Below are 22,835 nucleotides of genomic sequence, written 5' to 3'. Positions count from 1 at the left end.
AGAGCACTGGGATGAGGACAGAGTAAGCAAAGGAAAATAATATAGATGTCATATTTTAACCCCAGCCAGCAACTAAGCATCACCTAGCCACTCACTCACTCGCCTCTGGTGGGATGGGGGAGAGAATTAAAAGAATAAAAGTGAATAAACTCATGAGTTGAGATAAAGACAGTTTAGAAAATAAAGGAAAAGCCACACACATAAGCAAACTCCCAACTCCTTGTTCACCCAAAGCCTCCTTGTTGGTGGGGTGGGGTGAGGAGAAGAAAAGACCTTGACTCTGTGTAAGCACTGCTCAGCAACAAAAAACCCCCATCCCTGTATTATCAACACTATTTTCATCACAAATCCAAAGCATAGCTTTATATTAGCTGTTATGCAAAAATTAACTCTATCCCAGCCAAAATCACCAAATCAGGCCACTGAGGATGAGCAGGAGGAATGGGATGAGTGGGCTGGTGGCAGAGGGGATCTCAGGTCTTGGGTTAAGGGTGTGACACCTTTGAGTGAGTAGAGTATGTGAGGACAGAAAAGCTAAACAGTGGAGGAGAAACCATTCTCCAGTGGAAATGCTAGATACCACAGTGAATTTATCCAAGGCTATCCAAAAGGGATATTTTGTTCATTGAACTGCTTAAATTCAAGATTGGTAAAGGCCTCATCCGTTTTTTGGTTGGGATTTATCTTGAATGAAACTATTTCTTTAGGAGTTAACTATGTAGTTTAAGCTAGCCACACAAGAAAGTCAGTTCAGGGGGGCAGTTTAATCCATATTCTTAACTGCATATTTTCAGAGGGAGTAAGTAAGTTTTTTTCCTTGGAAACAAAACCCACTATCTTTAGGCTAGACAATTAACTGTTAGATCACTAAAGCTGCATGAGATGCATCCTGCCTAAGCAATTTACTGCAAGGAAGGTCTACAAACTGATGAAAGCTCCCTTTCAGGAGCAACCAAAGCTATTCAGTACTTGACGTGAAATCATGATGTCAAAATACTTAGTCTGAGCAGGAATTCATAGTACATCCCAAATCTATATTTCAACTCTCTGCATAAACAAGCTATCAAATATTAATTGAAGAAACGGCCCTGATGGGATGTTGCTACCCCTTAGCTTGCAGACTCCAAGCCAATCCAAAGCAGACATCCACTACACATGGTCCTCATTTGATGCAGGAGCAGTTAATTGAGCCCAGCTCTTTGATATCAGAAAATAGGCTCCTAAGTAAAGCTCTTTCTATAGGATCACCTGCAGAGGCCTTAAATTCCTACAGGATTAATAAAAAGTATCTACAGGTGATGAAAGGGGCATAATAACGTCAAAACCTGATACTTTTTGGTAAATAGATATGAACTCTTCGCAGCCTAAATTAGTCTGCCTTTGTGGAACTTATCAACCTAAAGGAAAATACTTAAACCTTGTTGTTAATATGACTAGTTCAGATGTTGCAGTATTTTTGATGAAGTCTCGTTGTAACTTAACTTTTTAGTCTTTGAATAGACTCATACCAAATAGTGACCACAAATACTTCAGAAGTGCTGTGCTTAGATACTTCTATGTCTGTTTATACTTCCAACAAATGCTTTCCAAATACAAGGAAGGCCTTTCTTAAGCAGGATCTCAATCAAATTTTTAATTAAAAATACTATACCTGAGGAAAAAAGTCCCTAGAGTTCCTGGTTTGAAGCTTAAACTTAAAGGCTCTCATAGTCAATAAACAGAGGAAAGGATTTTCATATATACTGTTGCTATGCACTGAAGGTCCTCTGAGATTTAATGCTAACAGACAATGAATAAATTCACTTGCTTGTACTGAATCTTCTCTCCTTCTGATAGCCGTTGTTGTAGGCTTTGTAGTTATACACTGAACTCTTCATTAGAAGTGCTTGCCACCTGTGGGGTTTTAGAGTGATATCAGTTATTTCCACCTATGTGACTGGACTAGTACACTGGCATTTTCTTCCCATAGTTAGAAATTCCCATAGGTAATCTGTGTTAGAAGATGTAGGTTCTGTCTATATATTCACCTCAAGGTCTGAAAAGATGCCCCCTTTTTTTTTGATTTGTTTTAAACTTGAGAAATTCAACAAAATATTATTTTAAAATTCAACTGCATTACTGTAATATGTAATAAGACTAGAAATACAGAGGATTGAAAGAGGCAGTGGATGACTAACACTTTTAATTGATATATGGTATAAAATTTGCAGAAGTATAAGGCTCAATCAAAACTGAGATGTGAATCTCTGACTTCAGAGTCTTTTCTAAAACAAAAGCAGGAGAAGCAAAAAGGAACCTGAGTGATATTTAAATGACTAAATATTTAGGAAATCTGCAAAATGCATGGAATTAATTATAAAGAAAACTTTACAAAATTGACTGTGGTCTGCTCTCTGGCATAAAACCTGGAAAAAATCCAACAAAACCACTTGTGATGTCAGATTTGTTAGTTGATGTGGGTCCTTGCTTAGTAATGCAATAGCCTCTATCCCTTTTATTTAAACTTCTACAGTGTCCCTTTATTCTGCAGGTGTTTCTGGGGTGGGTATGTGCTCTCAGGTTGTCAGACATTTTGTAGCTAGAAAGTGAACCAGTATAGGTGAACAGATCTCTGCCAGAGCACCATTTTTAGAGGGTAAGAATCTTCTGGCAGTAACATTGGTAATGTCTGTCTGCAGTTTCAAAGCTGTAATCTGTTGATAAAGAGGACGTACAACTTTTTAAAACGTTATACCCAGCATTGAGTTTTGTGCACACTAAATAATATATTCCTATATGGGTAATTCTAATGATACTGACTAGTGATATGCCTGAAAGAAATATTGTTTATCCACTGTGTTTTTAATATACCTTTTCTTTTAAATGCATGGTACAGTTCTTAATGTGGTTGGCAGAAACCGTATCAAATGGTATCTCCTCATTATCTGAATGCAGTCATTACTGTTTAGCTTAACATATACATCACAGCAAACCTTGGCTCAGCAAGATGGTATTTTGCACAATACTGCTGCTGTTAGATGTAGCAGACTTAGGTTTTAAATGTTTGGGATTTTTGAGTGCCTGTGTTCTCCAACTATATACACTGTTTCAAGGAGCTATAATTAAGCAATGTGAAGGCATTAACTAGAATGGGAAAGTTCTTCACTGATAGCAACATTCAAACTGTTGTTAGGGTCTCTCTCAAAGCACAGAAACGAGAAAAAAAAAGAATCTTCAATTATCAATGCAACTTCAGTTTGTTTTTCTAAGAGAAAGTACTCTAGTAAATGTTGCATGTAGTAGTAGGAATAAAAAACCTTAGTATGACTAGAAAAATAGTTTAATTCCACTTTGATGTATACTGTTGTGCATTTATTAGAAGTGTTTTGCTGAAGCAAATTTCTGATTTACTCTAAAGATCAGGAAAAATGTTATGGTATTTCCAACAACAAATGTTTGTGGGTAAGGATAGAATTTTTAAGGTACTTCATTTAAAGAACCAGGCAAACAAAAAAGCTAATTTCTCATTTATGGTGATGTTAAAGTGAAAATTATTGAAACATATTCACTTATGTGAAATGTTCTTTTTACCATTTTCTGTCTGAAATGTGTTTTAAAAATTTTAGGTTTCGGCCTGCTTCTAGTTAAGTTAAAATCTCCACAATATTCCAGGGATTGAAAAACTGTTTCTTTCTCAGACTCAATAATTGGTCTTGGTGTCTTGGTTTTTGTGTTTTTTTTGGTGGGTTTTTTTTTTTTTTTTTTTTTTTTTTTTTTTGTGTGTGTGTGAGTTAGCATAAAGAGGCATAACCCCAGAAAAATTGCATCAAGTGCCAGTTCATTAAACCACAAAACCACATCTGTCAGTTGTTGGAGAAGAGTAGACTAACTGCTTAATTTCACTATCATTGCTTCTACGTTCTCAATTTTCTTTTTGGAATGTCTGAGAAAATTCACATAATCGTTAACTTCCTCTGTGAATTGCTTCCTAAACTGACACCATACTATTACATAGGAGCTGCAGGTTTTGTGATGCTCTCTGAAAACTAACTCATGCACAATACAAGCATCACAGTTACCATGCAGCTATTGGAAAACTCAACTCCCCCACCATACAAGTATATCATCCTCTTAAGTCTGAGTAACAGAAAATGATGATCTCTACTGCATTATCTGTTCAGAGAAAGCAAACTTTATAATGTGAGAGGAAAAGAGCTGAATAATTGGGAAGACTTGGATGCGAGCAACATATGCTCCTGGTGCTTCCAGATGAGCCTGCTGAAATGGCTTACAGTTACAGATGCCAGCTTTCCAAGGAAAAAAACTGTTGCTGCAAAGGTGGGAGGTTCTAACCAATTCTGACAAATAGAGGAGTATCATGACTGAGCTGAAGAGTAGTTGGAGCCTGCTTACAAATTATTGTGATTTAGTTGTGATTGGCATGCACAAAAAGATCAATCTCAACACAATAATATTTATCTCTGATTTAGTTTGCTTCCAAGTGCAGCTTAAGTAAAACTGTTTTGAGAGCCAAGTAATGGGGATAAATAATTTAGCAGTGAGTGAAAAATGTGAATTGTAACTGTGAACTGAAAAAATGTTACTAGATATTCAAGATCCAGACTTGTCAAAACAGAAGTTTGGAAAAAAAACCCCAAGATTTGCACAGATGCACCAACTATCTTTAAGCAGTAATTTTGCACAAGCATATATGCAAAGGCAGGTAAATAGAAGCAAATAGAATAAAGTCTGTTCATGAATAACTATTTTGCCCATTATCATTTTCACAATAATTTTTGTTGTAATTTTTTTTTACCTCCTCTGTATTACTTGTCCTCCCACCATTACTGCAAAAAGATTTCTCCCTTTATTTAGAGCACAGTCCCTAAAAGAGCTGATTTCTCACTCAACAGATGCAAGAGGGGACAGGGTGACAGGAGAATGGATAGGAATATGGAAAGGAGAGAAGAATACGGGCTCTTGGAAAGGGATCTTTCCTTGCTGGTAACAAATCCACAGATAGGAGATTCCTGGCCTTCCTACAGTAGGACTTCTGTCACTGCTGAGCCAACTATTCACATTGCTGTTCCCCAACTGAAGGACAAGATGTGCAAGTCTTGGTGTTTCTTTTTTTTTTTTTTTTTTTTAAGCTGTTTTTTTTTCCTCATAAATACTGATTTTGACCAAAATTACCAACCATAAGAGTAAGATACATAAATCAGGCAGTAGAAACCATAGAAATAAATGGCTTAAAATAGTATAAATGGAAATCTGTAGTTGGCAATTGAATTTTACAAGAAGACTAGAAAATTAGTTCATTGCTAGATGCATCAATAATCACATAGAAAAATCAGAGGTATTACGTTAATGTTTTTAGGTTAGTGAAATAAAAGATGTAACTCTACCAGATGATGATGAGAAAGTAATTACCATCTTGACTTAGTGAGTGAATATGACACATTGCAATAACTAAAGGTGAGAATTTTTAGAAATAGCATTTCTATAATTTCCACCCGAGAGTTTTCAGAGAGGAAAGTTGGAAGTTTTCTCAGTTTTTAACTTTGCTTTTTAAAAGCTTTTGAGAATTAGTGCCCCAAAACAATGCAAGAAGACTTACACTGAGCCAATATTTGAACTGAAAATGAGAAGTGAGCTGGCCAGCTCTGTTCCAATCAGTACTAGACAAAACAAATTAAAAATAATGATAAAGGATATTGATAAGAAAAAAGTGCCATTGACTAGAGATAGGAAACAACACCCTGAAGCATCCTATTTCCTATGTGAAGCTCTAGTTATGTGCTCCTATTTCCTTGTCCTCTAACTGCAATATTTTTCTAAGCTTAGAACCTTAGTTTATGATGACTATTCTGACAAAATTCGGATCCTGTTCCCATGCATATTGCATCTCCATATTAGATATCCTCTATTCCTTTAAAATATGGAGCATTACTCCTGTCTCCCAAAGCTGTCCAGTGCCTAAAACCTTTCTCAATCCCACAACATTGTTCTAATCTGAAGCTCTAACCAGCTGTCGTATACAAGGTCCTTGACTTCAATCTTTCATCTTCAAGTAGCATAAATTAAGATTTTAACTAGATATATAGTATGGATTCTTGAAACTATAGAAATAATCAGGAGAGGTAAGGTAGGCTGCACTTTTACTTAAATTGCATTTGATAATGCTAAATGGAAACAGAAAGATTGTCCTGGTTTGTGTTGGAAGAGAGTTAATGTTCCTTTTTGGTAACTAGAATAGTGCTGTGTTTTAGATTCAGCATTGGGTTTGGTATGAGATACATAGAGCTGAGATTTGATCTGTAAATGAGACTGTTATTACCTGATATACAAGTCTGAAGAAAAATGATAATAATGTCTTCCAGATGTGTAATATTATCTCTGGAAGTGCTGACCATATTTATGGTTTAGACAATACGTAGTATTTTACTGCTATACATTAACATTTATTTAGGGCAGTGTAAAGTAATTTAAGTTGATGAGTTTTTCTCATCTTTATAAATTATTGGTTTAGACATTTGAGGATTCTAGAAAGAGAAGATGAAGAGAAACCTCAAAAAGAAAGAGCATGTAATCCAATTTGTTGGGGTTTTCTTAGTTATGCAAAGCACAGAGACTCTTCTTGTCTATTGCCTTCTAGGTTTGACAGGTTTAAAACTGATAATTCTATGATGTTTCTCATCCCTCTATGTGTACAGAAACATATTAAGTCCCAATAATTTTTTTTTTCTCTGTACTTTATATGATAAATTAGTTTATGATCACATATCTGTGAAGAGTAAAGGTAAAATGTTATGCTGTGGAAGAAAATTATGCAAATACTATGTCTGTTTAAACTACAGTATAACATAGGGAAGTATAATACTGATTTTTTTCCTCATTTTAAAAACCGTACTGCTTAGTACAATGTACTTGCTTAAGTGTTTGCAACTTTTAATGTTTTATGACTTGACATTTATTGCATAAAATGATTCCCTTGTGTCTTACACCATCCCTCACCCTTCAACATACATATCCATTCATCTGATACGTAAGGGGAATTATATTTAGCTTGGCAATTAAAGCAGATATATATCTCCTTCAAACCCCTCCTGTCCTGTCCATCCTGTTTAGAGGATGAGGAAGCTCTGGGGATTACATACAAGTTATTGACTGTTCTGTGCCTGCATCAGTTCTGTAAACCCTGTCCTTCACTTGTTGTCCATCAGTCCTTATCAAAGCAGGAACCATTAAGGTGGGAATAAGTTAATAAAGTTGTAATCTAGTTAAGCTTCATCTCTTTCATCTTTCATATCTTCTTCTGTGTCTGGGCAATGCACTGCAAGTAGTTGTGTAATTTTCAACATGTACAAGGAAAAGATTTTCTGTTTGTTTATTTGCAGTGCAATTGCATTATTTACTAATTATTTGCCAATCATTAGATAGCATGTCTTGAAAAGGGACTATGAAGTTATTTGTAACAATAACTTTCCTTTCTAAATGGTTTGTACCTTTTCAAGAGGTAGTGATTTTATTTTTTTTTTTAACTAATATCTGAGGAGAAATAAAAGCACATAATTATTTTTCAAGGCTATCTATCTCTCCCAGGGCTCAGGGATGTTTAAATTCACAAAACATTACTGGTTGTTAGTTTAGAAATTTGTTCATACATTATAATTGTAATGTGAGATGGTGGCACTGAAGTGCAGCAGGCAAACAGAAGAAAGTCTTCTGAGTATACTCCCTGTCTTTTATTTTCATGTCATATGGGCTTGAATACTTTGTCTAAAGAAAGATCTTGTGTACAGTATATTTTCAGGCATAAAAAATATACTTTCAAAAACTTGGATACAACAAAATTGATATCTTGAACTGACAAAAGCCTATGTTTAGAGATAAAGAAGAAACATAAAAAATAAGATATGGAATGTTAAAATAAAAAAAAATGCATAAACTATTTGTTCATTCCTAAATAGTCTTAAATAATGTGGATTGATTATTTTCTAATTGAATGAGGAGTTAATATGGTAGATAACCTATGTATTCATTCTTGTGTTCACTGAGTCAATATTTGACCGTAGATTTCAGTAGGGCAGATTTCACATTGAGATCTGCAGAACCTTCTTTCCCTGGTAAACGAAGACTTTGAGCCTGTTGTGGTTTAACCCCAGACAGCAACTAAGTACCACACAGCCACTTGCTCACTCCTCTCCCCCCACCCTCCAGTGGGGTGGGATGGAGAATTGAAACAAGTAAATCTTGTGGATTGAGATAAAACCAGTTTATTATTTGAAATAAAAATAAAAATATAATTATAATAATTATAATTAAAAAGAAGGTAACAAAAGGAGAGTGAAATAAAACCCAAGGTAGACGAGGTATGCACAATGCAATTGCTCACCACCTGCTGACCACTGCTTAACCAGTCCTCAAGCAGTGATCCATACCTCGCTGTTAGCTCTCCCCAGTATATATACTGGGCATGATGTCATATGGTATGGAATATCCCTTTGGCCAGTTCTCCTGGCTGTGTACCCTCCCAGCTTCTTGTGCTCCTCCAGCTTTCTTGTCAGAGCATGAGAGTATGGAAAATCCTTGATTTAGTATAAACATTACTTAACAACAGCTAAGAATATTTCTGTCTTATCAACATTATTCTCATACTAAATCCAAAACACAACACTATACTAGCTACTAGGAAGAAAATTAACTCTATCCCAGATGAAAACAGGACAGAGCCTTTGAAAACAGTGGCTGAATTCCTATAAAAGACATGGGGTTTCATGTTGGTTGTCTGCTTAGAATATAATTTTCCTAAACTTTATTTTTTAACTTTTCTACTTAGTACTACCACCTATGAATGTAAAAGTTTCTTTGGATTTGAACATAGATGATTAACGTGGACAATTCTCATAGAATAAAAATTTCATAATGTATTGATTTGCTCTGTATTCCCTATGAAGGAAAAAATGCCCCTGTAGGAAATAGCAGACAGTACATGATTCTCAATGTGAAGCATAATTCACTAGTAAATACAGGAAAAAAGTCTCAAAATAAGCACTTTTCAATATGGAGACAGATGGCCACGTCATCTGGCAAGCATTCAGCTTATTTTCCCTGACATGTTTAAATAATGTTTATCAAACAATAGACAGGGATAAAAATCAAGGTAGCTTTAAATTTATCTAAAACAGAATGTCAGGCTGCTGTAGAAGTGTCCTATAAATAACAATAAACAGCTGTTGAACGAAAGTCAATAAAGTGGAAAGACAATTTTTCTACTGTATTGTAGAAATACATATATCTATATTTCTTTTTCTTGTAATGAAATGTTCTGTCCTCTTTCCCAGCCCAGAACTCAACATACTGTTTATATACCTGGCACAGTGTACAATGATTACAGTCAAAACCAGATGGCTATATTTTTCCTTGTCTTGTTTATTTAGGTGACGGATAGATGAGTCCTAAATTTACCTATCAATCTGACTAATTATTTACGTTCTACTATGAACTTTTGCATACAAATACTCATGCAGCTACACACACAGAGATAGAAGTAAATTGACTCTTTCTCTTTCCTCCTTAGGCTTAGAAAGAATTGCAAGAGATTCAGCCTATGAGCAAGAAGGAAAAGTTCAGTTTGTAATTGATGCAGTATATTCCATGGCCTATGCACTACACAACATGCATAAAGATCTCTGTCCTGGATATATTGGTCTCTGCCCGAGGATGAGCGCAATTGATGGTAAAGAACTACTTAGCTATATCCGGGCAGTAAACTTTAATGGTAAGTTACATGTACTCTTCCCCCCCGCGCCCCCATCTGCCCCCCCTTTTTCTGTGTTAAATGTTTCAGAAGTGACAAGATGTGTTTTCTTCTTTATATAGGATACTTTAAGGCACAGTGGAAAACAGGATTAATAGCAGTTCTCATTTAATCAGAACTGTGAGTTTTTCCACCTGCTTTGAAACCCCAAGTGTATTTTTCTTCTTAACATTAAGCTACTCTCAAGAGACAGATGTTAAAAATCAGAATCTGTCGATCAAAATATTCTGGTGAAAAGGTGCTATTATAGAAACAAGTTGAGGACTCATGCAGTCATATTGACAGATTAAAATCCTTTGTCAGAGGTTGCTTATGTGTTTGCACTGGAATGAGTTGAAAAAAATACCCTTTTGGAAATTGCTTTCTTCTGAAATTGCTGTTAACAATTTCCTTACAGAAGTGAATAGTGAGGAGTATGACTTAAATTCGCATATTTAAGTCTCAGTTTAAACACTCGTTAACCGTTCCAGCTTCTCAGCCATTTCACTGTTTTTGACTCTGTGATCTAGTGAGCTTTAACACAAGTACCATATATATTTTTAAGCAACACTACATAATATTCTGTGCAGCTGGTATCTGCCTGCTGGGGAAATATAGTTACATATGCTTATGCTGTTAACAGTAGAGGTCAATAACAAACAAAATTAATTTATGAATGTAGAATTGAAAAGGGTAGAACAGACTTGATGGTGAAATAAAATTGCTGAAAACCTACATATTTCATTAAAGTAATAATTATTGTAAACTATATTTACTATTATTTTACAAAGAAATTAAACTATGGTCTTTGTTGTGTTTTGATTGTTTTTTTTCCCCCTACTTGGTGATAATCCATGTACTAGATGTGCCTTCTAACTATGCAGAGAAAAGCACCATCACAATTTATTTCAATGACCTCAGCTGCCAGCCTTTTTGAAAAAAAGCACAAGGTCATTTTGAATTTAGTTTCCGAGTGGAAGATTTTTTTGCTTTAGGTAATATACCAGACCATTTGGTGGATATGAATGTTGGCTGTAGTTCACAGATTTTTCTTCCTATGCAATTTTCATGAAAAGGGAATCCCTGTCTCCAGGAACATAAAGATAGAAGGAGTTTAAATGATTCTTTAGTGATTTTTAAGAAAACCTGGAGCAAAACGTGTTGCTGGCAAATGGGAAATGTTGTTATGATGACAAAAGTAGGCAGCATATTGTGAAGTTTGCAGTGATAATTATCTACATTTCTAGTAGATATTCCTCTGGGTCTATCTTGTTAAAACACAAAGAAAGTGATCTATTTTCATTCACTGAGCATGAAAGTTTAACATAAAAAGATAAGTTGTATATTTTATATGAAACCTTTCTCTCCTTGTATTGTTGTATTTCATCAATACCTGTCATGATTTCTCTGGCTGACTCCAAGTATTGCAACAAGGGGAGATGAAAGAGTGGGATAAAGCATTCTGGACAATAATGAAAAAGTATCTGGTTTTGAATGAGTGATTTACTGAAAGAGATGAAAAAAGAAAAAAGCAAAAAAAAGTAACATTTCTGTGAGGTTAACTTTCTGTCTCATGGGATATATTAACTGTTCCCTTTACTAGGCTAGTCCACATTATGTACTGGTATACCAAATTTTTGGGTGTGTTATATGCCCAATTATTTTCTTTTTATTCAGTCATGCATTGGGAGGTATAAACAGAGGATGGTCTTTAACCCTTTGCCTTTTCCCATTAATTCCAAATTCTTGTTCCTCAGGACAACACTGCTGCAGTGTCTGACTTGGTTTACAGAGGTGAATAATTACATAGATTGCTAGACCTCTTGTACTGGGAGTTGACAGCAGTGCTGTGTGTTGATTTTGACGTGCATCCTAGGTTCAGTCATTAATAAAGTAGTATGTTAAAAGTGCACTGATACATGAAAGGACAACCCTGGCTTTCACAACCATCCAAGGTAGCAATTTTCTATCATAACAGTCACAAGATTACAGCATTGATGAAGTTGGCAGGGACCTCTGGAGATCACCTACTCCAACCCCCTTCTCAGATCAGGATCAGCCAAATCAGGTTACTTAGGACCATGTCCAGCCATGTTTTAATTACATACAAGGATGGAAAGTCCTCCAAAATTCTCTCTGAGCAATCAGTTCTAATATTTTAGAATTAAGCCTCAGCTCTTCAAGATGATAAAAATTTCTAACATCAAGAAGTAACTGGCATTTTTGAGACAGGCAGTTTTTACTCAATATAAGTTTCCCTCCATGATTCTACCCTTATGCATATTAAACCAACTTCTCAACTCTCTTAATTCAGTATATCCCTCTTAATGAAGGTAGTAAAGATCAGGTAAAAGTCCAGTTAATATGATGTCACATTCAATTTAGTGGGTTTCACCTCACAAAGTATGACCTGTATTATGAAGGACATCTGTCTGCCTCATGGAGGGCATTTGTAAGGGTAAGAAAACATGCATATTTCTGTTTATTGGAGTAACTGTTTTGTTTTTGATTGCAAGTAATCACTTTGAAATGTGTTTATTTTTTTTTACTCTGTTTATTTACAAATTATGAAGAAGATTTGTTCCCCTGAAGGATTAATCTGTGTAATATTCCATGACACTTTCATGACTGAAGGGTGATCATAACCACCAGCACACAGTGTACTGATGTAATTGATATGACATTTATTTCTGCTTAGATATACTTCTACCAGTTGCATACTAGATGCAGAAAATCTCACAGTTCAGCATGATTTGAGGAAAAAAGAAATTAACTCAAAACGAGATTTGAGTTACTGCTGAGTGTAGTCTCCTGTTTTACTATTACCTGTGTTTTTCTTAGGATGGCTAGCAAAGTATGGCGTCTAAGAAAAACTGCTTTTAATTTATAATGGGCAGTTTAATAATTAATTTAATTTAATAGTAAGAGACACCTCTAACATGCAATTGGTACAGCCTATTGCTGTGTACATCAAAAGAGTTTTTAAACAACAGGAAAATAAAGCCAGTGCGTGGAGATGCAGCATATTTAGTTCCTTGCTTTCTTGATGGTCACTGCTAGTAGACCATAACCAGCCCTTTCTGGCTACATGATCAAAGAATACTTAGAGCTTTCAGAAGTTTCATGCTCCTACTTATTTTTGTTTTTCCCAGGCAAAAAGTGAATGTTGTCATGTTATGGCATTCTTATTTTAATAAATGTGCCAAGTTTGAAAGATTATCTCTACCATTTCTTTTATCGAAGCAAAGAGAGATATTTATGTGAAACTGGTGTTTCATATTTAATGTTATGTAAAGTGAACAGTTTTTCTGTTAATTAAGTTTATAAATGGTTATATGTGCATTAGTGTAATTGTAGCATGATTCAGTATGTTCTCCCATCACATTGCTCTAGTGTTCTCACTCTATTTAACTTCATTATCCTGTCTACAAAGTAAGCAGATATTTTCTAAGAGTTTTTACCCTGGCATGTTTTATGAGAAGTATTCTGCTTAATTCAACATAAGTGCTCACCATTTAACAGAAACAGGACTTGAACATACATTTGTGATGGACTGAGGTGTTTCAAAGGTGGTTTTGGTTTGGTTTTGTTTTTAATAAAAAGACAATCATAAATGTAAGGGTAGAACTTGACCTACACTCTCATATATGCAAGCAGATATCTATTTGATTTGATGGGCTACTTATCCTGCAGGTGAGCAGGGATACTTGCTACTTTGATTTCTTTTTAAGTGAGCAGGGGTAAGTGAGAAGGGAGCAGAAAATAAGTGGAAGCACTGATTTCTCTCTGCCATCAATGCTTAGATAAACATCTTCTGCAGGAGGTCACTGCAACATCACTTCCCCCTCCTGGAGAAGAAGAGACTTGAAATAAATTCTGAATCTGACTGCAGCCTTTTCTCTGTTCTTTGGAACAAAGTAAAGCAACTATGTCACTTGCTGGGATTTTGCAGCAAATCTACAGTAACACTGGAACCAGGTTGTAATAGTTTTTTTTTTCTGTGAATGCAGTGCCTATATAGGACAGTAGGACAGTTTTTTTTTTTTTTTTTTTTAAAAAAAAAAAAAAGAATAGGGTGTCTCATGGAGAATTTTGAGCTCTATAGAGAATCATTATTATGGAATCAGCTGTTTACAAAACTCATCTTCTACTGCTTTCTTTTGAAGTTGCTAAGGCATCAGTCTGTGCAAAACTACTGACTTGATATTCAGATCAGACAGTTTTAAATGTTTTCTTGAAGAATACTGATGCCCCTCTGTTCTTTCACTGAGTGCAAAATTTGCATTCTCAAATAATTATTTATCATTAAAAGAGAAGCTTTAAATTGGTGCCCTGTGAGGCTGGTAAGTTTTGACATTTTTTAAGGCATTAAGCACAATAGAATTAAATGTCTCACTTAAAATGTACTGGACCTATGCTCCTAACTCACAATTTTAAAAATCCAACTCTCAAGCCTACAACTACCAATAGAGAATAAAATCCTTTTTGAAATAGTTGAAGTTGTCCACATCTGTGATTTCTAAAGTTGTGAGTTCTTATTATCAGTTCATAATTTAGGGGTTTGTACTGTCAGAAACACTTAGGGTCAAGTATAATGGGAGATAATAACAGATGAGTAGATCACATAGGGACAAACAAGATTAACAATGAGTTGGGAAGGGCTGAACTCTGCTGACCTTGCTAGGATTCACTGTGGTAGCAACTCTAGTTTCACCAATCTCTACTCTGCTGAAGAAATAAAGATACTGCTTTCAGCTGCAGAAGTGGGAGTGGAAAAGGGAATGTCAGCTCCAGTTTTATTAAGATCTGAGAAATTCTGTCATAAATTAATCACGTGACATAATTCCACATATTTTTTTTGAAAATGATAGTGATACAGAGGCATGTTTGAAAACATGGCTAAAGCTTAAACTAACATAGACCTGAATTCATAAAATCCCAGAATCAAGAAGAGTTCATCCTTTTCATGTACTTTTGTCATGGTTTCACAGTTGTGTAATTTGGCTTGTGAATGCACTGCAGCTATGGCAGAGCATTTGTAATAATCCTGATGTCTAGTTTAGAGTACCTTTATGTCAAATTAAGAAAGGAGTTGTTAACTTTGTTAATTTATTATTGGGGGTGAACAGGGGATGATTTCAAATAAGTTCTGCTTTGTCATGTTAATTATTTTAACAGAATTAATCCAGGTGGCTATACAAGAAACTAAAATTGTACAGTGGTCTGAATCACTCTTCATATGTTTAAATATTGTATGATTATAATGTAAGCATGCGCAGCAGGCAAAGCTTGGAGCTGCTGTGATTCTTAGGAAAATCACAAATAGATTTGATTAAAATCAGAGATTGCAAAAGTGTTGGGTGTGAAATGAGAAGTTAGAACCTAAAAGTAAGTGCAATTTATAGCCATGCTTTTGCTTATGTACAGATCTTAAGTACTGATTAATTGAGCAATATATATGCTCCACATACAAAATTCATGATGTCAAATGTGACTGAGGTCAATTCTCTGTTTTGAGGAACAAAGACTAATTCATAAGGTATGTTAATAATTAATATGTAAAGGAAGGTGATAAAGGATTTACCCTTATTACCTATGAAAATTGATTTGCATCTCTTGATAGGTGGGGATATTCAGATATATTAGAATACAGATTTAAAATATGATCGAGTGAAAAATTCAGATAATAGTGAGGAGTAGTACAAACTAACCCTTGCCATTCTGAGTGAAAAGGTACCTGAGAGTAAATAAACTAGATCCATAATGCATGTATTTTACTACCTTTTAGTCAGTGTAAGTAACATCACAGCTGCTGTTCTGCAGTGTTATTAAGCCCTTCAGATATCCTTATTACCTTTATTAACAGTAAGAAAGCATATCACATCTTTTGAGGAAAAGAATAGCTTGACAAGCTTCCTTACTTAAATGTTTAAATCTAAAATCTACTTTTAAATGTATCAAATCAAGTAAGAATGTTTGTACAAGATATTAATTTTTCAATATGTCAATTTATGACCTGTTTGGTAAGACAACAGTTCTGCAAGCCAACAGGACAGTCAGAAGGGGAAATTAATTGCTTTTTAGTACCTCTGTAACATAATAATATGAGCCTTTTTCATTTTCCTACAACAGCTCTTACTTACAAAATGAAATAGGCACATTAGAGAGAATATAATGTGGAAAAAAGCAACAAGGATTTTGTTAAGGGTATCTGGTAGTATACATAAGCTGCATTTATAGTTCATTTATGTAAAAAGTGACCTAACTTGTACTGTCTGATAAGTGACAAACTCAAGAAATAGAGCAATTCTTCAGAGAGGACACTGTTGGTGAAATTATCTTGACAAATCTTAGATTCTCATATAAGGAGGAAAATAACCATTTCTCTATGTTAAAGGGAATGACAGTGAAATCAGGTAGACTTCATACTGTAGGGCAAGAATTACAGTGAGGAGAGAATAAATTTATAATTAATAGACACTGGTGACGTCATCAGGCAGCACTATTTAGTTTTTCTACTCTAGGGAGATATTGTATTCAGCAATAATTGATTAAGTTCATATGTGTAGTCAAAGCAATACTGGATTCAAGAGCAAGTTAGACATGTTAGACCTTGCTACCAGATGTGATCTTAAGCAAAATCAGGAAGAATTTGAGCAAACTAAAGATATCCAAGAGGAAAGTGATGGGATTCAGCTCTTTCTTCACAGGCAAATTGGTTTCCCTCAGTTTCAGTAGTTGTTGAAGTCTACAGTATGTATGTATTTCTCCATATATGAATGGAGCTGATGGGGAAGGCTGAGACCTCTAAAGGCAGCCAGAGAGCTACTCTGTCCATTAGCATTTAGGCACCATAGCAACTCAGCTACTTCTCTATGTTTTTCAGCAAGCAGCTATGAGTCAGAGAGATTTTCTCAAAGGCTGGCTAAAGCATTTCTAATAGTATGAAATATTAAAGCTGTAGAAGATGTTTTATCTTAGAAGGTTCTCTAATTTACTCCATCAGAGGAAGCATTTGCTGTCATTCCTGAGGATTAAGGTATCCAGCTATTTTGGCCACACATCAGGTTACGCTTTATGCTGAAGAGATTGGACCCAGAATGTTGCTACCCACAGTCTTAGACAAATCTCTCCCTTTTAAGAGTGAAATAGAATGGATTTGATGCACAAATTCACAAGGCGTACTATTTTAAACAGGGAGACTGTTTCTCTCAGATCTTGTTATCTCTGTCATCAAAGTTGAACATTTGATAATTAAAGGTAAAAGAATTTGCAGTAAAGATTTTAGTTGCAATTCTGTGTATTCTGTGCATAGAACACTTTCAAAGTGATGATGCAGTAGTGAGGCTTCCATATTAGCATTTTTCAATTTGTGCCATTTTCTTTAGGTTATTAACTTTTATAATTATATTAGCATTTAATTAAAAAAAAAAAAAGTTTGGAAGATAGGAAATACAGAATACTCTTTATTATTAGTTACACTTGGGAGCCTAAACTCTTTTTAAGCCACGTCATAGGAGCCTACACTGCCAGATGGATTTGAAAATGGTGCTTCTCTTTGTTACTAACAGCTCTATTAAGAAGTTATCAGCTTGACTGCTACTCTACTTGAGTACAGTTTTGTTTGCTGATAGTTGAGCTATTTATGTAAAGATAGGATTATTAGAGGATACTCATCTACATTTCAGAATATGAAAGTTTGGATGTGTTTTTAACTACTGTATCAAAATTTAAACACCAATCATAGCTTCCTCCTTAGACCCACCAGTTACAAAGGGTGAGGTTTATTATCTGGTATGATTAACTTTGATGCTGACTTGCCTAAATTTTAGGAGTTCAGCTGGAGGGTAAAAAGGGTGTGGTACAACTGTTCTGTGTTAAATGAAGGGGAAGAGGTTTATGCCTCTGAACAGTTCCAGAAGGGAATTACAAATATTTAGTACAGCAGTGCTAACTGTGCTTTGGGATGAAGATATTAGAGACACTGGAGTTTTGTCCTTCTCCCAGACTTTTCATATTAGTCTGGTTTTTGGATGTTCACTAAAAAAGTAAAGTAGTTTACTTCTAAGCCTTTAATACAAAGGAGACTGAAGCCATGTCCCAGAAGCAAGCCTTAAACAAGTGTAGGGCATGCCTGGAAGGATATTGTTTAGTCTTGCTACATTTGGGCCACTGTGTAGCTAAGAATGCAAGACTTCCTAAAAGTCCAATCTAAATAGACTCTCAATAGGCTATCTTAATATAACTAATTTGCTATTGGTTTATATGAAGTCATAGTTTTAATTGTATTTTATTCTAGTGAAAGCAGAATTGAAGCAGCTATAATTGTATGACTTCGCATTTCTACCCAGCCAGCACTGAAATGAGAAATCCTAGTGCAGTACGTGATAATGTTTATGCATTTGTTGGAGTTTTTTTATTGTGCATCATACACAAAGAAAGACCTATCATCAACATCTGGATTATTTTATATTTGCATTCAGATTAATATTTTCTGTTTTATGGAAGATGAATTATAAGTTACCCTTTGGGATTAATGCAATATATCTGTATTAACTCTAAAGGGTTAGAGAAGCTAGCATAATTTTTAAACGTTATTTTTTGCTAATAAACATTTTTTATTATTGTCCAATTAAAAAACAAAAAAATCCAAACCAAACCCAACGAATTTTGGTTAGAGAAAGAAATTATCAACATATCACCATAGTTTTAATAGAAAGGAGAAAATTTAGCTTTAGGTAAAAAAAACCTTTCATATAATAACAATTGTTGATTTTTCCATCAATCACTTTTATTTTTTTTCAATGAGTGATGAAAAGTTTGAAGTTATGCTATCACAAAATTAATAGCTTTAAGGTTTATTATAACATCCTTGCAATGCTTGAAATATAGCTTCATTAGGTAGCATCCCAATTAAAAGAATTTTCACAGAAGTGGGAGTGACTGGTTAACTCCATTTTTGCAAATGCCCCAAATTTTGCAGTTTTTCAAGCAATAGTTTTGCTACATGTCTGTTCCTACAGTACTTTTTTTGCATTTGCAGTTTGAGGCATATGCTGTCTGCATATCCTTGTAACTTTTTTCCATATGTTTTAACTTAAAACCAATAAGGATTCAGAGTTGTTAAAAGACATTTCTAATTAGAATTTACCAGTATAACCAGCAATAAAAAAGTAGAAACTGTGATCTATTCAAGTGTTTAATTAAGAAAAAAATATTCTTAAAAGATAATTGCAATAAGTTTTTCATCTTTAATCTGTGATCTTGTCCTAAAAGTACAATAACATGGAAATATCACAGCAGATAGAAATCAATACTGGTTATTACTGTCCAGATGTTTCCAGTGCCTGAAAGCATTAAAAAAGTTTGAGCCAACCTGAATGCTCTGTGATTATAACTATTTAACTGCTTTGTTAAATTAGCTCACCATTTATATTTGACATTCTGAAATGGAACAATGTCATTCAGTTTGCTGAAATATTTATTGAAAAGTAGGTAATAAACATTACATGTTCATTATTTAGTTGAAAAAGGAAAATCCATCAACAAACCAGGAAAATGCAGAAATGTTGTTAGAAAATTTACTGTTTGTTTCAGTGGGTCTGGAATATCCATGTTCATCAACCATACTGGAAACCAACTGTAAAATGTAGTCACCCTAACAGTTTTAAGGAATTGCTAAAAAAATAAGGTAAAGCAAAATCCAGGTCAGCTGAAAAAGACCATTTGCAATTACAATTACTTATTTTTATTTTGAATATCATCTCGTCACTTAGATGTGGTTTCAAGTTTAGGTGTTGTGCTTGCTGTGTACAGGAAGACAGTTCCTAGGAGCTTGGGAAGCATCATATTAACATAGCAGTCACCTGACATGTCTGGGGAATTCAGAACATCCTGAGTTTACAGACATGCTCTCTTGTCACATATGTTTATCTGCAGGATTAGAACAGCAGCACAGTAAGAGACAGTCCTTGACATCCATTAAATGAATATACCCCTGGGAGCTCTATGTTTTTCAGTGGAAAGACAAAGGTGTTTGTGTTTGCTTGTGGCAGGAAAAGGTGGCAATTTGTATAGACTAGTGGCAAGGAAGCAGCTGTATATCACCCATGCACTGTATCCTGGTCCCTCCTCAGAATTTATTTTCTTTCAAGGTTTGACATCAAATTCTTTATAATAAGAAATCCACAACTCTCTATGTTGCATCTTATGGAAACTTCAATAGCAGATCACTTTCCTTTGACTGGAAGGCTAAGCAAACAGATACAATCGCAGAAGACACATTATTGCTCTCTTTGAGCTCCAGCTGGATCAATGTTTGATTTTCCTGTTTGGCCCTATAGCCACTCTAGGACTACCCTGGCTTTGCTCCAATATAGCTTCATGCCAAGTTGAGAGACAAAAATGTATTGGCGCTGTTCCCATGCCACACATAATTACATTTTATAAATACATCCCCAGGTAGCATTAAGTCACAACTCATAATATGGCCAGTTATGCTAGCTGTGTCCTACTTTTTGGAGGTAATTATTATGCACTTTCAAGGAAAGTGGAAATGATGTATGGAACCCCAGGTCATCATCTGTGTGTGGGATATGCAGCTACAGGGCAGTCTCAACACATGCCAACACATGCCAGACTGTGCAAATTTGAAAGGCTTATTTAGTACAGTCTCTGCCACAGTTCTTCTAAGTCCCTACCCAGAGATCTGAAGAGGGAGCCTTGAGATTTTAGAGTCCACTGCTTATCATGTTGAAGAAAAACAACTAAAGGTGCTTGGAAATAACCTTTATATTGACATACAGCCACTGTGGGAAGGTTTCTGGTAAGCCAGCTGGTGTTTAAAGGCTCCAGCTCTTGATAGTTACAAATTGTTGTATTGATTCTCCCTTATGCATGGACTAACTGCAGCTCAAACACTGATAATTTTTTTCTTTGTTTTACACTTTCACTGTTTCTTGCCAGCAAGGGTTATTGTTCATGCACAAAGTGTTTAGGCAGGATTTCTTGCTTATCTAAGCATAAAACACACATGGTTTTATTCTTATTGTAGTAAACAAGTAGTCCTAAACCTTGTATGGTGAATCATAAAATTCTGAGGAATGCGTAAAATAAAAAGAAAGTAATATCCAAGAAGATGTTCCCAAAACTAAGAAAGTTGTTAATTTTTATTTCCAGTTACAGCTGAATGTTGAGATTGTTCCTTATTTCAGCCAATTTGCCCTAGACCTAACTTGACATTTTGGAGGTTTCTTGTGTTTCTGTGTTGTTTGCCTGACACCTGCTGACTCTGGGTTACTGCATTACTAACACAAAAAGTACCTACAAATGTTACTTTATTTATTTGTTTCCTTGTTTCTTTGTTTAGCTAGTCCTGGGACAACACTTTGGCTTTTCACGACATTTATAGACAATGTAGATATTTTTTAGATTGTAAAGTCTTCAAGTGCTGGGGTCTGAGTTGTCAAGTCTGCTAAAGTTCATTGTCACAGGGTGTGAAAGTTCAGGGCAAAAGTATATGCCCTCTGCCAGATCTCCTGTAACAGACACACCCATCTGCAATATGCACCTACAGTCTCTGCTGTTATTTAGGGATTCAAGTTCTTAAATCTGAGTTTGCACCACAAAAGTGAAGGCATATGTGTGACTGTGTTTTAACTACAATGTTTTCATGGATTATTGGATGGTACGTAGCAGACATAACTGGCTGTTATCTCAGTCCACCAAATTTTTGAAGCAAATACATGAACCATTCTCTTCAAATAAAAAGTCTGAACCTGTGTTCAGAGGTAATTTAAGCTAATTTATTTTGATCTGAATAGCAGGAACTTGCCCCTCCTATGGTGATGAGAGGTGGTAGCTGCTGAAAAAGAGTAAGGTGTAGAGGGGGAGAGAAAGAAGATAACAACCTTCTATTTGAGTCTTCCAAATACACACAAGGATATTTTTGTGTGTTCTATATTAATGTATAATCAGATTAAAGGTTTCCTAGAAAGATAAGCTGATAATAGACACTGACTAGCCAAACAGCAAATAGCACCAGTGTAACTTGAGAACTACAGATTGTTTTTATCATATACGGAGAAAAGGTGACAATTTGTTTTCACAAAAGTGGCCCACTAACACCTATAAACACATACTTTGCGAGTTTCATGGCCAGGGCCTAATATCTACCTGAGCGCATGCTATGTCATGTGAATAGGTGTCTATGAGTCTGTACAGCCAAGAGGTTATACACTTCTATTAAAGTGTCCTGAAGTCAGTTTTTCTAGCATCAAACATTTAAAAAGTGTTTTCCTAATGTATGGGCTTCTTTTTTCAGTAGTTCATGCAATAGTATAGAATATTCTAATTCTGAAGTCATTAAATGCTAAAAAAGACCTACAAAAACAAACCCCTTATAAAACAGTTCAATTCTTACACTGGATTGAAATAGTATTACAAAGCATAAGTGACCTTTATCAAGAAATTTGTTAATTGTGTTTATCACCTGAAAAAAAAACAACAACCCAGGCTTTGATTCAAAGGATATCTTTTTTTCTGTCTTACTGTTTAACTATTTAATTTTGGTCTGAATTAAATTAAAATTTATTTTATGAAGAACTGGAATCTCCCCAGGCCCTCAGATGTATTGATGACTGATGTTCTTATCAGTTCAATCACTAATGAAATCCAACAATTAATTGATGCTCCTGACAAAGATGTTGATTTCATTAAGAAATTGCAAGAAACTCTTTTTATGGCTCTGGTATTTGAGTGAAAACCTCTGGGAAATCGGTCCAAGGAGTAGAGTCTCTTAGCTTTCAATACTGCTAACCTTCAGGTCAAGTCCATCTGAAATTTGGACAGGGCTCCCTTGTGCCAAGGTAGTGCCATGTCAGCAAAGCTGACAGTTGCCTCCCTCAGCAGACAGGATCCCTATGAGTTTGTAGCTGCATTTCTTTTGAATTCTGTCCAGATAGGACCATTCAGACCAGAGGCATAGGCAAAAAGGAGGAGTGCCTCTCCCTCTTGTTTCTGAACTGCAAGGGGAGTGAAGAAGCTGTGTGCCTCACAG

At 35.2% G+C, this 22,835-nt stretch overlaps 1 protein-coding gene across 4 annotated transcripts in view; it reads left to right on the top strand.

The window, feature by feature from the left end:
• The window catches only part of GRM8 (glutamate metabotropic receptor 8), a 356,570-nt gene that overhangs the window by 211,237 nt on the left and 122,498 nt on the right, over window positions 1-22,835 (top strand). For all 4 annotated transcript variants that reach the window (XM_033011479.2, XM_033011477.2, XM_033011478.2 and 1 more), the window contains exon 7: window positions 9,560-9,760. In XM_033011479.2, the coding sequence (XP_032867370.1) occupies window positions 9,560-9,760 (201 nt within the window). The remainder of the gene's footprint in view (window positions 1-9,559; window positions 9,761-22,835) is intronic.

Source organism: Tyto alba, unplaced genomic scaffold (assembly GCF_018691265.1).
Source record: "Tyto alba isolate M040663 unplaced genomic scaffold, T.alba_DEE_v4.0 Super-Scaffold_2, whole genome shotgun sequence".
NCBI lineage: Eukaryota > Metazoa > Chordata > Aves > Strigiformes > Tytonidae > Tyto > Tyto alba.
This window is presented reverse-complemented; position numbering and strand designations above follow the sequence as displayed.